The 12,724-nt window shown below is 39.6% G+C and overlaps 1 protein-coding gene across 1 annotated transcript; it reads right to left on the reverse strand.

Moving 5' to 3' along the window:
• Window positions 1-4,139: 4,139 nt before the first annotated feature.
• LOC105943505 (E3 ubiquitin-protein ligase TRIM38-like) lies at window positions 4,140-12,366 on the reverse strand. The gene is made up of 6 exons (XM_055124310.1): window positions 12,205-12,366; window positions 10,500-10,595; window positions 9,439-9,669; window positions 8,076-8,098; window positions 7,870-7,985; window positions 4,140-4,657 (listed from the first exon to the last, which is right to left on the reverse strand). The coding sequence occupies exons 1-6, from the start codon at window positions 12,364-12,366 to the stop codon at window positions 4,140-4,142; spliced, it is 1,146 nt and encodes a 381-aa protein (XP_054980285.1).
• Window positions 12,367-12,724: the final 358 nt, after the last annotated feature.

Below are 12,724 nucleotides of genomic sequence, written 5' to 3' on the forward strand. Positions count from 1 at the left end.
TAAAGAAATAACAGTGGGAGAAGTTAGAGCTGCACATCTTGCTTGTGACTATGTAAAATGCTGTAGTGTGTGTGTGTGCGTGTGCGTGTATGTGTGTATGAGTGACCCAATGAAGATCAGAGTTGTTCCAGGCTGAAGGTGGTGCTCAGGGAATTAGACAGTGCTGTGTGTTGAACTCTGGCTCCAGTGTAGAGAGCTTGTGCTAAGAAACTTCCATCCTATTCTGGCATCACCTCAGATATGCAACTGTTTGGAATGTGGTTTTGTAGTTCCCTAAAATGTTGAACAAAATTATTACCTTGTGATACAATAATTCTGCTGCTATATGCATTCGCAAGAATATTGAAAATATCTTACATCAAATGATGAAAGTTAAGGCAGCATTATTTGTGGTGCCCAAACTGGAAACAACCCAAATGATCATCTATTGATGAATAAATGTATGAAGTCTATGCAATGAAATGTTATTCAGTCATAATAGCTACAAAGACTTTTTTCTTTGACAGTGGAATTCAGACTCAGACACTGACATTTGTGAAATATGTTCATTATAGTCCTTGGTGGACTGGAGCAATAGCACAGCGGGTAGGGCGTTGCCTTGCACACGGCTGACCTGGGTTCTATTCCTCGTCCCTTTTGGAGAGCCTGGCAAGCCACCAAGAATATTCCGTCCACATGGCAGAGCCTGGCAAGCTACCCATGGCGTATTCAATATGCCAAAAACAGTAACAACAAGTCTCGCAATGGAGATGTTACTGGTGCCTGCTCGAGCAAATCAATGAATAATGGGATAACAGTGCTACAGTGCAGTGTTATAATCCTTAGTGTTTAGTCAGTCCTGAAAGAAATTGAGGCAGGCAGAAGCCATGGGAGCAAGGAGTATCTCTTGAGGGAATGAAACCAAGATAAAGACTAAAGTTATTCTGTCACCTGCCTAATGAATCTCCAAAGCATGAAGAAGGCCGGAAGTGCTTTGAGATACACAAAGAAGGGATTCTGACCCCAGCCTCAGACCAGAGAAGGCATAAATGCTTCCGGGGAGAAATCTGCATAGAAACAAAAAGCAAATGGCCTTGATAAGGATATGAAAGAGCAGTAGAAGTCTTAAATTCTTTCCTTAACAACACACTAGGTACAGACCCTTATCTCCATAGAAAGTGCAAAGTGGTGAAGTTAGAGGAAAGCCTATAACACCTCCGTAGCTAAACCAAGCAGTATTCTGATTCTGCATGAATCTAAACTTGAAAATGCTTGTTTGGAGGTTCTAGCAGGGGACCGCAGCTACTTATATATCCCCAACCGAAGAATGGTCCTTCTTCTTAGAGGGAAGGTCATCCTCATCAACTGAGCATGCAGATTCAGAGAGATGACATGGAACAGTGAGGGAGGAAGGGGACCTCACCCAGCCAGTCAGATTGCTCTAATCAACCCTGGTAATCACTGGGGCACTAGATTTCTCAGCCACATTGCCTTCACATCCACATGCCCCTTAACTCGGGTTGTTTCCCTCTGCTGTCTTCACTCAAGAGAACCCCCACATTCTCTCTTGAATGCATTTCTTTCACTTCATCCCCTTCTCAAGTTTTTTTCTGTGAGTGCAGACAACAGACTCAGAAACCTAAACGGAGGCCAGAAAATGTTCCTATTTTCTGCAAACAGAATCTCTCACTCAGACCAGAAGGCATGACGTTGAAGAACACATGTGGTGGGGACTATGTAGAAACCAAGTGGACCTTGTGTGTAGATTGCTGGCTGCCCTGTGGGTGGCACTAGGGGGATAAGAACAGCCAAGCATACACACACTTGTGGCAGCTGTTAGCAAGCCTTTTTCCTAGGCACTTCCCCTGGGAGATACAGGTGGCTCCAGAAGCAGGCCTGTTCTCTTTCTATCTCTCTCTGTCTCTCTCTGTGTGTCTCTGTGTGTCTCTCTCTACTTTTCTCTCTTTCTCTATCTATCTATCTATCTATCTATCTTTCTATCTCCATTTCCATTTCCCTACTTCTTCCAATATCATTTGGAGTGTCATTCAGGACAGAAACAAAGAATCTTCATCAAGATTTCCAGGAGAACAGAGGCAACTCCATGAAAACCCTCCTTTCATGTATGCCTTCTGGGGGGTGACTCTTGTAGTCATGCTAAGACAGAATGTAAACTTTTAGTCCTGGGATATATTGTTCCTAGGCCAGAATACTGGAGACGTCTCTCTCTGTCCTTTTAGTGCTCTTTCTGCCACTTCCTTCTTTAGTGCAGGAGAAGCGCCTAGTAGGAATTGGGATTTTAATGAGACCTGGACATGGGAAAAATGATTACAGACAGCAGAGTGGAGTGCTAAGAGGTAGACTGAATCTGTGTCTCTGCCCCTTATTAATTCACCCTATTTTCTAATTGTTGGATATTACCCCTAAGAGTTTTAGACTTCATCAATGAATTTCCCCTTTTCCTCCTCCCAGAGAAGCTTACAGTGCTCTTGTGAGCACCCTTAATCCTCTGAGGTTCTTGATGTTTCCTTTATGTTTGAAGTGAATAACTTGCTTTTCTATTTCCCCTATAACTTTCCATTTTACTATAAACTTTTCATTTTACTCTTTGCTTAAACACAGAAAGACCATTAATGCTATGATCCTAATATCTGGGGTCCTAATATCTGAGTGTCTCCTTGAGTTAATCCCCCCAAGAGAACAACCTCCACTGAAATGCTTCACATCTGCAAGTGATCGTTCATACCTACGTGCACTCCTAGACCTCAAACTCCTCTGATGTTGTAAAAGTATGCTAACAGCTCTGCATTAAATGAATCATTTTGACCATCAATCTATGGCCCTCCATCTCTTTTTTTGTTTAGGAAGCCTGGGAGGTGGCTCTTTTCCACTGAACGTGTTGCACACGCATATCATGAGCTCACAGCTATATAAATTAGAAATTGACTATGAAAGCTTCTTTCTCTGTTTATGCTCTACTTTGACTCAGAGTGTACAATTACTTTGACCAAGCTAACTTAGGAACCATGCTACTCATTCTTAGCATACATGTACACTTTATTTAATTCTTTTCCTTTTTCTATTAAATTTCCTTGAGATACTCAATTACAAAGTTGTTCATGATGGGGCTTCAGTCATGCAATGGTACAACACCCTGTCCCTTCACCAGTGTACATTTCCTACCTCCAATGTCCCAAGTTCCCTCCTGCCACAACTACAACACCCCAGAGCCTGCCTGTACAGCAGGAACTTTTACTTTTCTTCTCTCTTCTTTCTTCTCTGTCTCTATCTCTCTCTATCTCCTCTCTGTCTGTCTGTCTCTGTCTCTCTCTCTGCCTCCCTCTCTCCCTCTCTCCTTTTGGGAATTATTTGTATCCAGAGTGATCATCTCCAACTATCATTGTCATAGTGGACTCTACTGTGTCCTAACATTCCCTCCTTCCTCTTACTCCCATACACACACACTCATGGCAAGCTTCCCATCATGAATTAGTCCACCTGGCCTGGATTCTACTCTCCATGGGTATTAACCCCATACTAGATGTTTGTTTTATATCCCACGAGTGAATGCAGTCTGTACATGTTCTTAAGTGAATATTGTTTTCTAATAGAACTTTTTATATTATTTATTTCTCTCTCCTGAGTTTATATTTACTCTTGTGGGTCACAAAAATCTGTCCTAGGATGTGAGATTAACTGCTTTAGTCTTGACTCTATTCTCCCAACATTTACACAATACACTGCTAGAGAAATAGATTAGGGATTGTTTCAGCATTTTCATACTCAAAGGAAAGATTTTTATGTCCTAAGAAGAAATCACTAATGGAATTTGTGTATGCAGAGTATTTCTATCATAAAACTAAATCCACTGAATAGAGGTCTACAGCACAATTTATGGTCTTTTACTTAAGTACATGCTCTCTAAAGTAGGTTCCTTATGTGTGGTACATGCTGTGAGTCTTTATATCCAATCATTTAATGAAAATCAATTAGGGATGTACTAAAGCTTGGCATCATTCTAGGTTATGGCTAACAGTGAAGAAAGCAACCAAAATGTCTACATTCCCAGAATTTGAATCCTATACCTTTGAACTTGATACAAGGATAAAGACACTGTCATTTTTTCCTTAGATAACTTAGAAACCTTTTATTTACATATCTTACAAATATGTATGATAAATGTACAAATAAGAATCTTCACCAATACAGAAATAAGGCTTGATAGACTCAGAGAAAGAGACCTTTGGGAAAGTGAAGATGTGGGAGGCAGTATCCAAATTGTAAAAGGAGATTATTCCAGCCTCATAGTCCAGGAAAACCCCTATAAAACTAACATCCTCCAGAGAAAGAGGAGTTAGGGGCGATGTAAGAGCCACATAGTCATTATCTCTACAATGTCTGATGGCCCAGAAGCCAGACTCAGGATCCCGTCTCCTGTCATTGTCTCTTGACACATTTTCCAGACAAACTCCGACATCCCACCTAGATCCTTCTTGAAAATATATTTCAAAGTAATATTTCCCAGAGGTGAAGGCCTCGCATCCCAGGACACAGGGTAAGTCTTTAAACCTAGTAGGAGTGTCCTGCTTCACTTGGGTCCTGCCACCAATCACGATGTTCTCATCCTTGTCCACGTGTAGGTTGTTGTGAGCTGTATCTGGATCCAGAGTAAGCCGAACTGCAAAAAAAATGTAATAAATATAAAAAAGAAAACAAAAGAACATGATTAGTTCATTATTAGTACTCAGTTTATTCCAAATATTATCAGCCTGTCCTCAAGAGAAAATTTTTTTCTAACAACCTTTATAATCATTTTATGAAGCTTCATTTTAAAAGGAAAAACAAGTCATTATCTGTCACTAAGAATGGTGGGGAAGATTGAAGAGCTAATGCATGCTTAGAACTGGGCAGGGCTGCCATTATGTGACATTGCAAAATATCTGATAGCAGCAGCAATATACTATGAAAGTTCTGAGTACTCTCCTGTTCTTATTTAATATTATTTCCATCTTTCTCATAGTATATAAGTGAAAGACAAGATAAATAATTTTGACATCTTTACTTATTCTCTTCTCCAAAGTCCTCGCTATTTTTTCCAAATGATACTGACACAGTATCGGAATGGGAAAATACAGTTAATTCCACACTTGTTTATAGGAGATAAGGATGTTGTTGGGGCCTTAGAACACATGGCTACTCATTGACCGTAAGCATCTGCTCTCTTTGGCTTCTCATGCAGCATAAAGATTAGTACAAGATGATGTAGCAAGGACAAATATATCAAAACAGGACTTGAGTAGAGTCAAGAAAGAAAGAAAAAGGATGGTCACAATGGTACTAGCTAACAGTACAATTTAAAAAAACAAAATGAGTTTGTTCTAGTTAGAGAGTTAAGTCACTTAGCCAGCTAATGTGTCCTTGATTAAACACTGAGCAGATGAACAGTTGGGAATGAAAAATAAAGAATGCAGAAATACTTCTTTCTCCTGTTTTTTTTTTCTCCCCAAACCACTCCCCACCTTTTAATGCCTTGTCTTCCGGAACATAGGACTTCTACAAAACCAGCTTCCTTCCTTCTACCTGACTTCAATTTTCTTAGCCAATGTGAGTGCTGGGGAGAACATGTGAAACAAAGTGGTGGAGTGGCAGTCATTACTATGGAAGTTTCTCCCCAGTGCTCTGAGAGTCTGCACTTCTCTCTCAGGTCATACTCTTTCCTGTTCTTCAGATCCCTCCACCTGTATTTGAGGTCTAGCATGGTGAGAACTCGCTATCTCTGGTTGCTTCAGTGTTCATTAGTCATTGTCCAAATCTATTCTTTAACTCACTTTTTAAAGTTTCCTCAATAAATTCTTAACAGGAGCTGACTGAACACATTGGGATCTCATTTATGATACTTTGAATGGTTAAAAAATAAACCTTGTTTGAAAAAACCGTCCAAAATGGAGCAAAGAAAGAAAACCAAAAAAGAGGGGAGAAGAGATAAACAGAAACTTCCTAAGAAAACTCATGCAGATCACCAATATGCTATGAAAAATGTTCTCCATCACTTACTATCAGGGAAATTGATATTAAAATAGCAATGAGATATCATCTAACACCAGTGAAACTTGAAAGAACAAAACAACCAGCATTTGCATGGATGTGGGGAAAAGAAAGTTTCATTCGTTGTTGATGAAATGTTGCTTCATTCAAATTGTTTAGACAATGGACAAATGTCAGAAAATAAGAATTAAGTTTGTCTATGACACAGCCATTAGACTTCTGGGGACACTTAAAAGGATGTATACAACTCACTTTGAAGGCAAGAAGATGTGACTAATAAGAAGCTTTGCCCTCACCTACCTAGCAACTGCAAGCATCAATTCCCCAGTTACAGCATAGTGCTATCACAGTGCAGAAGCATTACATTTCCTTGTATGAAATATGTGGAGCAAAACAGGTCTAGAATTCGGAACAGTTTTCTTGTCATGAATGCAAAGCAATGCATCTATACTCTAAGTATGGGGACACACCCAGTGCTAAGTCAGTGCCCATCTCATCAGCACTCCTACACTAAATAAGTGGAATAAATAAAGACTGAATACTGTCCGGTCGAGGAATTTAATTTTGGTCACTGGTGCTGGCAGACTAACAATGACTTTAATAATGGGCCCTCTGGGAAGAATCCTGGCCAGCGAGCACTGCAACACTGGAGAATGCTCCAGGCCCCAAACTGAGCGGATATCACCGGGGTGCCCCAAATGGAGCAGGCGCATTCTCCCCGCCTTCTCCAGGTGGAATCCCAGCAACCATGAGCTTCTACAAGCAAGGCTCCGGTATGTGGAGACCAGGACTATTTCTAACGAACTCGTGCACAGCATTTGAGAGTTTTCTTCAGGACACACAGGGTGGCATCCAGCCCACAACCTGCAAAGAGCTAGTACCCAAGGTGCTACACACACCAGAACCAAATTCTGCCAACAATTGCAATGAGCTTGAAACGGATTTAGTTAGTTTCCAGATGAAAACACAGTCCAGCAATCATGATTATTGTGACTTTTTGAGACTCCAGTTTGAGGATTCCTCTGAGCTCTGGTCATTTTACTGAAATTTGTAAGCTATTGTATTCTTCTTATTTGGGTATGGGAAGTTGACGCCACACTGGTCTGTGCTCAGGATTTACTCCTAACTCTGCACTTAGTGACCAATCCTGGCAGAACTCAGGGATCATATCAGATGCCAGGGATTTACCCCGGGTTGGCTGCATGCAAGGCAAACAGTCAACTTGCGATACTATGCTCAAGACTGACACTGCATTATTTCTAATTACTAGATTTTCATTAAATTAAAATTGAAAATTTTCAAAGTGGTTCTTGTTTTATAGCCTAGAAAATCATAAAAAATATCTTTGTTTTCAAAGTTTTTTATAAGAAAATGCAATTATAGGTCACTATGGAAATAAAGCAATCATGAAAAGAATAAAGAAACAAACAGCTAATTTTTCACTAGACAGCACTTGATTTTCAAGTGCTTCAAACATTTATTGTGTTACCTGGTCTAGTCCTAAAACCACTGGCAGCACAGTCAGTCTTCACCTACCTTTCTGCAATTACTCTGGGAATTGAATAACAAACATAATCATTATGTCCCAAACCCTTTTTCTATGCTTTGTGTAATTAATGATTTTTTAATCTGTCACAGTCCACTAGTGTGAAGTGTTATTATTTTGGTTTTTATACTGGACAGATATAGAGGTTATTTACCTCAGGGACATCACCAGTGAACTGGAGAGAAAGAAGAGCTTGAAGAGTCATCAAGAACACCAGTACTTTAGAACCTACACAGGGAAGAGCAGTTGCCCAGCATTCCTCCCACCCATATTATTTAGGAAATTTGGATGTCACATACCATGATCAGTCTCAAACAATTTGGTCAATTGACAGAAAATGTTATCAACATCAGGCATACTGAAAGTATCCAATAAGACAACGTCCTCTGGCTTATTTAGCTGCATAGCAGAAATCCTAGAGAAGAAAGAAATTTCATCAGAGCAACATTCCATTAGATTTCCATATAGCTACTGTCCCTCCCTTCTGAATTCAAAGAGCACTCACCTGTCCAAAGTGTGTGTCACATCCTATAGAGCAAGAAAGATAGATGTTGGTATGAAAATATTAGCATTTCATAAAACTTTAATAGGTGGATGCTTCTCTATAAATATATGAAAGAGTAAATGCAATTGCTCTATTCCTATGTATTAATGAATCCATAGGGAATTATTCTGATCCAAATTTTCTAGCACAGCGTTCTTCAACCTTTACACACCAGTGGTCCAACACCTGTCTGCATATCATTCTGCAGAGTTGCAGTTAGAAGCACTGCGATAGACCATTGATGTTCAACTTCTCTACTCTTATTTACCTTCACCGGTACATGCACAAAGTTTGAGAGGAACACTGGCCCAGTATAATACCATGACAGTATCTGATCAACCACAGAGTATGTTTTCTTACTTTTGGAGCATGAAGAGTTATTATTGCTACACCCACAAACCTGTGAGCTGTTTGGAATAAGATCAAGAATTGTCTCAAACTTGTTCATTTTTTTTGTTTCTTTGTTTTTTGCTTTTCGGGTCACATCCGGGGATACACAGGGGTCACTTCATGGCTCTTCACTCAGGAATTACCCCTGCTGGTGCTCAGGGGACCATATGGGATGCTGGGAATCGAACCCGGTCGGTGCAAGGCAAACGCCCTACCCGCTGTGCTATTGTTCCAGCCCCCTCAAACTTATTCATTAAGCACTTTTTGCATTCAGTGACTAATTTCTTCTGAAGAGGTCATAGTGGACATTGTTTTTCCCAAAGGTGCTTACCAGCGAATTCACACAGAGCCCTGGAGATTACTCACTAAGGTGTTGGAAGCAGGTTTGCACTGAGGTGGCAGGTCTTGCTGTGCCACCCCTATCCTTTATGAATATAGAATAAGGAGCTTCAGGCTTTTATCACAGTGTGCAACATCCTTACTATAGCTAAACTCAGGCCTCATAATATTTGTTAGAGCAAGGTACAGAAGCAAGTCAAGGGGAATACTTATCAATCGTTTTGGTGACTAGTTTTTAGCCCCCAAGTATCAACAGGAATATCTTTGCGGAGATCATTTGACACCAGAAATCTCTGCAAAATTAGACTGAGGCTAAAGGATGCCAAAAAAAAGCTCTCACGTGGTTTGCTGCGAACTTACATATATCTATGTAAAGAATCTCTTTTGTGAATTACACAGAGACACTCTACAAACTGGTGAAGGACATTCCATATACAGGAATGGTATCTGAAAAAAAGCATTCCTTTAAATTCTTCACACTTCTGTGAATTTTTGAGAAAGAAGGCAGCAGGCCATTTCTCCAAATTCCTCCCCAGTTTCTCTGAAACCCCAGGAACTGACACCTTCATCCACTCCTCCTCCTGCACAATCTCACCTGCAGTAACTCCTGGGCTGAGCCCTGACATTTCCTCTCCAGTTCCAGGATGTGTTTGTTGAGTTCCTGGCTTTGCTCCTCCAGCTGGGCTTCCCTGTCCTGCAGTCTCTTCAGAACTTGCTCTTTTTCATCCTCCAGTCTCCAGAGATAAGATTTCTCCTCCATGTGTAGAATCATATGAAAAATCTTAAAATGATACTTAATGCAATCTTCTTTTTTCATAGTTTCAGACTAGAATGAAGAAAGCATATTTATGTAACAGGGGAATGTTTACCTTTAAGTAAATGAACAGTCAATGTTTAGAGGAGATAGGAAGTTTAGCTCTCAGGGTTTTGGGGTTTGTCTATATATTACTTAGATATTTTGTCCTCCCATTACACGTGCCTATTAAACTGAGGTAAGAAGGAATACCCTCAGTGAGTCCAAATTCAAAACTCACACAAAGAGATCAGGGCATAGGTTAGGAAATACAACCTCAAAAGCCAATGACTCATGAAATTTGAGTATAGATTTTGGAGTACATTGATTTTGCCAGAAGAATACTGAGTTTCTCTCCTGAGCAGTCTGGTCGATCATAGCAATAGACCTTAGTCTGCCATTGCAGATGTTCTTGTGTCATTTTCTGTTCATCCTCATGAATTTTTTGAATATGAATTCCACCTGAAGAGATGCTGTTCCTCACCATGCTTATTTTCCATCAGGGAAATTACATGCCAGACCCTGCACTGTGGTAAATTTCTGAGTGGTAGGTCTAGGCCTCAAAAGGAAGGTACTTTGAAATGCTTAAGGATTGTAGACATGTCAAAATGAATCTAAGTAAGGACACCGCTTCTTCTTCTAACTGATATTAGGACTCCTAAACAATTACTGTTGAAAGGTCAAGGGAACAGGAGCTCAATTCTCATATTTGTGCCAATGAGGAGCATTAAAACAAATGATTTGAGATTTATCTATTTAGTCTAGATTAATGACATTAAATCAGTTTTTTGTTTATCCAAATCCTTCTATATCTCTAGGCTTTATGCTGAACATAGATGAGGTCAATGAACTCAAATTCTTACCTGACATTTTGTTATTTGCTTTCTTATGTCCCCTAGCCATTCCTTATATTGTTCTTCTTGTTTCTTCAGGTATGTCAATGCTTCTTGGAAGATTCCCTGAATGAAAAGTTGTTCAGTGAAGGTTTATTATTTGGGCACTTTTTCATTATACATCTCAGGGGATATCACAGACCTTCAAACTTAAAATAATATTGGAAACTTGTGCAGTCCATAAACTTTCAAGAATACATACTGAGGGGTTTGTGTGAAGTAAAAAACTTGATTCCCCGAGAGAGAAATGTCTCCAAAACAGGCAGGCTGGTGGGTGGAAGGGTTGGAAGGTAACGGGTAGAAAACTATTGACATAGGACGTTGGTGGCAGAAATGTACACCAGTGGAAGAGATGGGTGTTGGAATATTGTATGCCTCAAACCCAATCATGAACTCCCTTATAACTGTGTATCTCATGGTTCTTCAATAAACAAAATATTTTTTAAAATTTCATCTCCTAAACAACCTGATGTATTGGTATCATTATTAATATCATTTTCTATTTTAGAAACAAAATCTTCCGATGAATCATGGCCTAAGGTATACAATGCTGCATTTGCCTAGTGAACACTGAAAGAACAAGAATATAATAATGTATAATAATATTTTCTATAGTATTGTGTTAAATCTAAAAACCAATAATAGATTATTGACACCTTGGCGTTTTTCATATATTAGTATGTATAAATAAGAGTAGGCCAAGTGCCACTAAAGTTTTTTGAAAGCGTCCAGGGACAGAGAAAGATAACACAGTGGTTAAGGTGCTTTTCTTTTTAGAGTATATCTCATCCAGTCCTGCCTATGTTTCCCCAAGCACAGCCTGAAAGGAACCCTGAGGATAGAGCCAGGAGTGAGCCCTGAGCACCTCTGGGTTTTGTCCCTAAACCCCAACCCCAGTGGAAGAGGCAAATGAATGTCAGTGAGAGAGAGAGCACGTGCTTTGATGAGGATTCTCAGTTTCATCTCCAGAACTCTATTTTCTCTGAGTGCCCACTGATATGATACTGGTATTCCTGAACACGGCCAGGTACTGACCCAGTGGCCCACACCACTGCAGGGCTCTAGCACGGAACAGTCAGGCCTCTGGGTCTTGTGTCATATGGAGTGGCCAGTGGGTCACATGATACTGGTAGGAAAAGTTTCTTGGAAAAAAATTAATTGACAGAGAAGAGCTATAATATCTAATGAAAAAAATCATCCTGCAAGCAATTTTAAATTATGTAGTACCAATATCAAACTTTTAAATTATTTTTCAAAATACTTTCTTCCATTTTAGGAGGACACTTTTAAGGTTAGCCACTTTTTACCTTAAAAGTAGTAATCAATTTTTTCTTGATCTGTAAATCAGTATAGTACTTTGTCTGAGTACATAGATATACCTATAAGTTGTTCAGTGCCATCAAGGGTTTTGTGAAAGTTTTTTATAAAACACTATTGTTTTGCCATGGGCCAAGTGTTTTACAGAAATCAATTTCCATGGAGATTATGACAGTACACTATGTATATACTTTAATATGCCTAGTAATTTATATGTATATATTACATGGAAGCCATTATAAACTTTATATACAGATTAAAGTGATGAAAGTTTTATCAATATCCTGGGTTTCAGACTAAATTGTTTCAGATCCCTGGATGCAATAGAGGAATCAGTACTTGGTGAAGCACTCTCTACAGTACTCTCCTTGTAGCTCTGACAGGCATCTACAGCAAGGACCGTGGTGTGCCCTTTGTGCTGTCGTGTCCGCTCACAACACCAGCAGATGAGCTGACCATCATCTTCACAGAACAGGCTGAGCTTCTCTCCATGTTTTTCACACAGATGCTCCTGCTCCATCTTCTTAATGGTGTCAATGAGGTTTCTTAGCTGCTTACTGGGCCGGATGCTCTCCCTTTGAAACTGTGCCCTACATACAGGACACTGGAAGTTTCCACTGGAAGGTGGAATTAGATATTATTAGCATGTTGTTGGAGTTTGAGTTTTGTATGCTAATATATATAATACATATATATGTATATTTTTTATTAAAATTGTTTGTCTTCTAATTACACTGCACCAAATCTGGTGTGCTACTCTTGGTATATCAGTGAAGGCCTTATTCTTGTGGATAATTTAAGAGTTGACAATGACAATTATATACAGATCCTAAGTTATTCTTAACATATTTATTCACACAAGAGCATCACATGTAGCT

This window comes from Sorex araneus, chromosome 2, assembly GCF_027595985.1.
Source record: "Sorex araneus isolate mSorAra2 chromosome 2, mSorAra2.pri, whole genome shotgun sequence".
In the NCBI taxonomy this organism is placed as follows: Eukaryota; Metazoa; Chordata; class Mammalia; order Eulipotyphla; family Soricidae; genus Sorex; species Sorex araneus.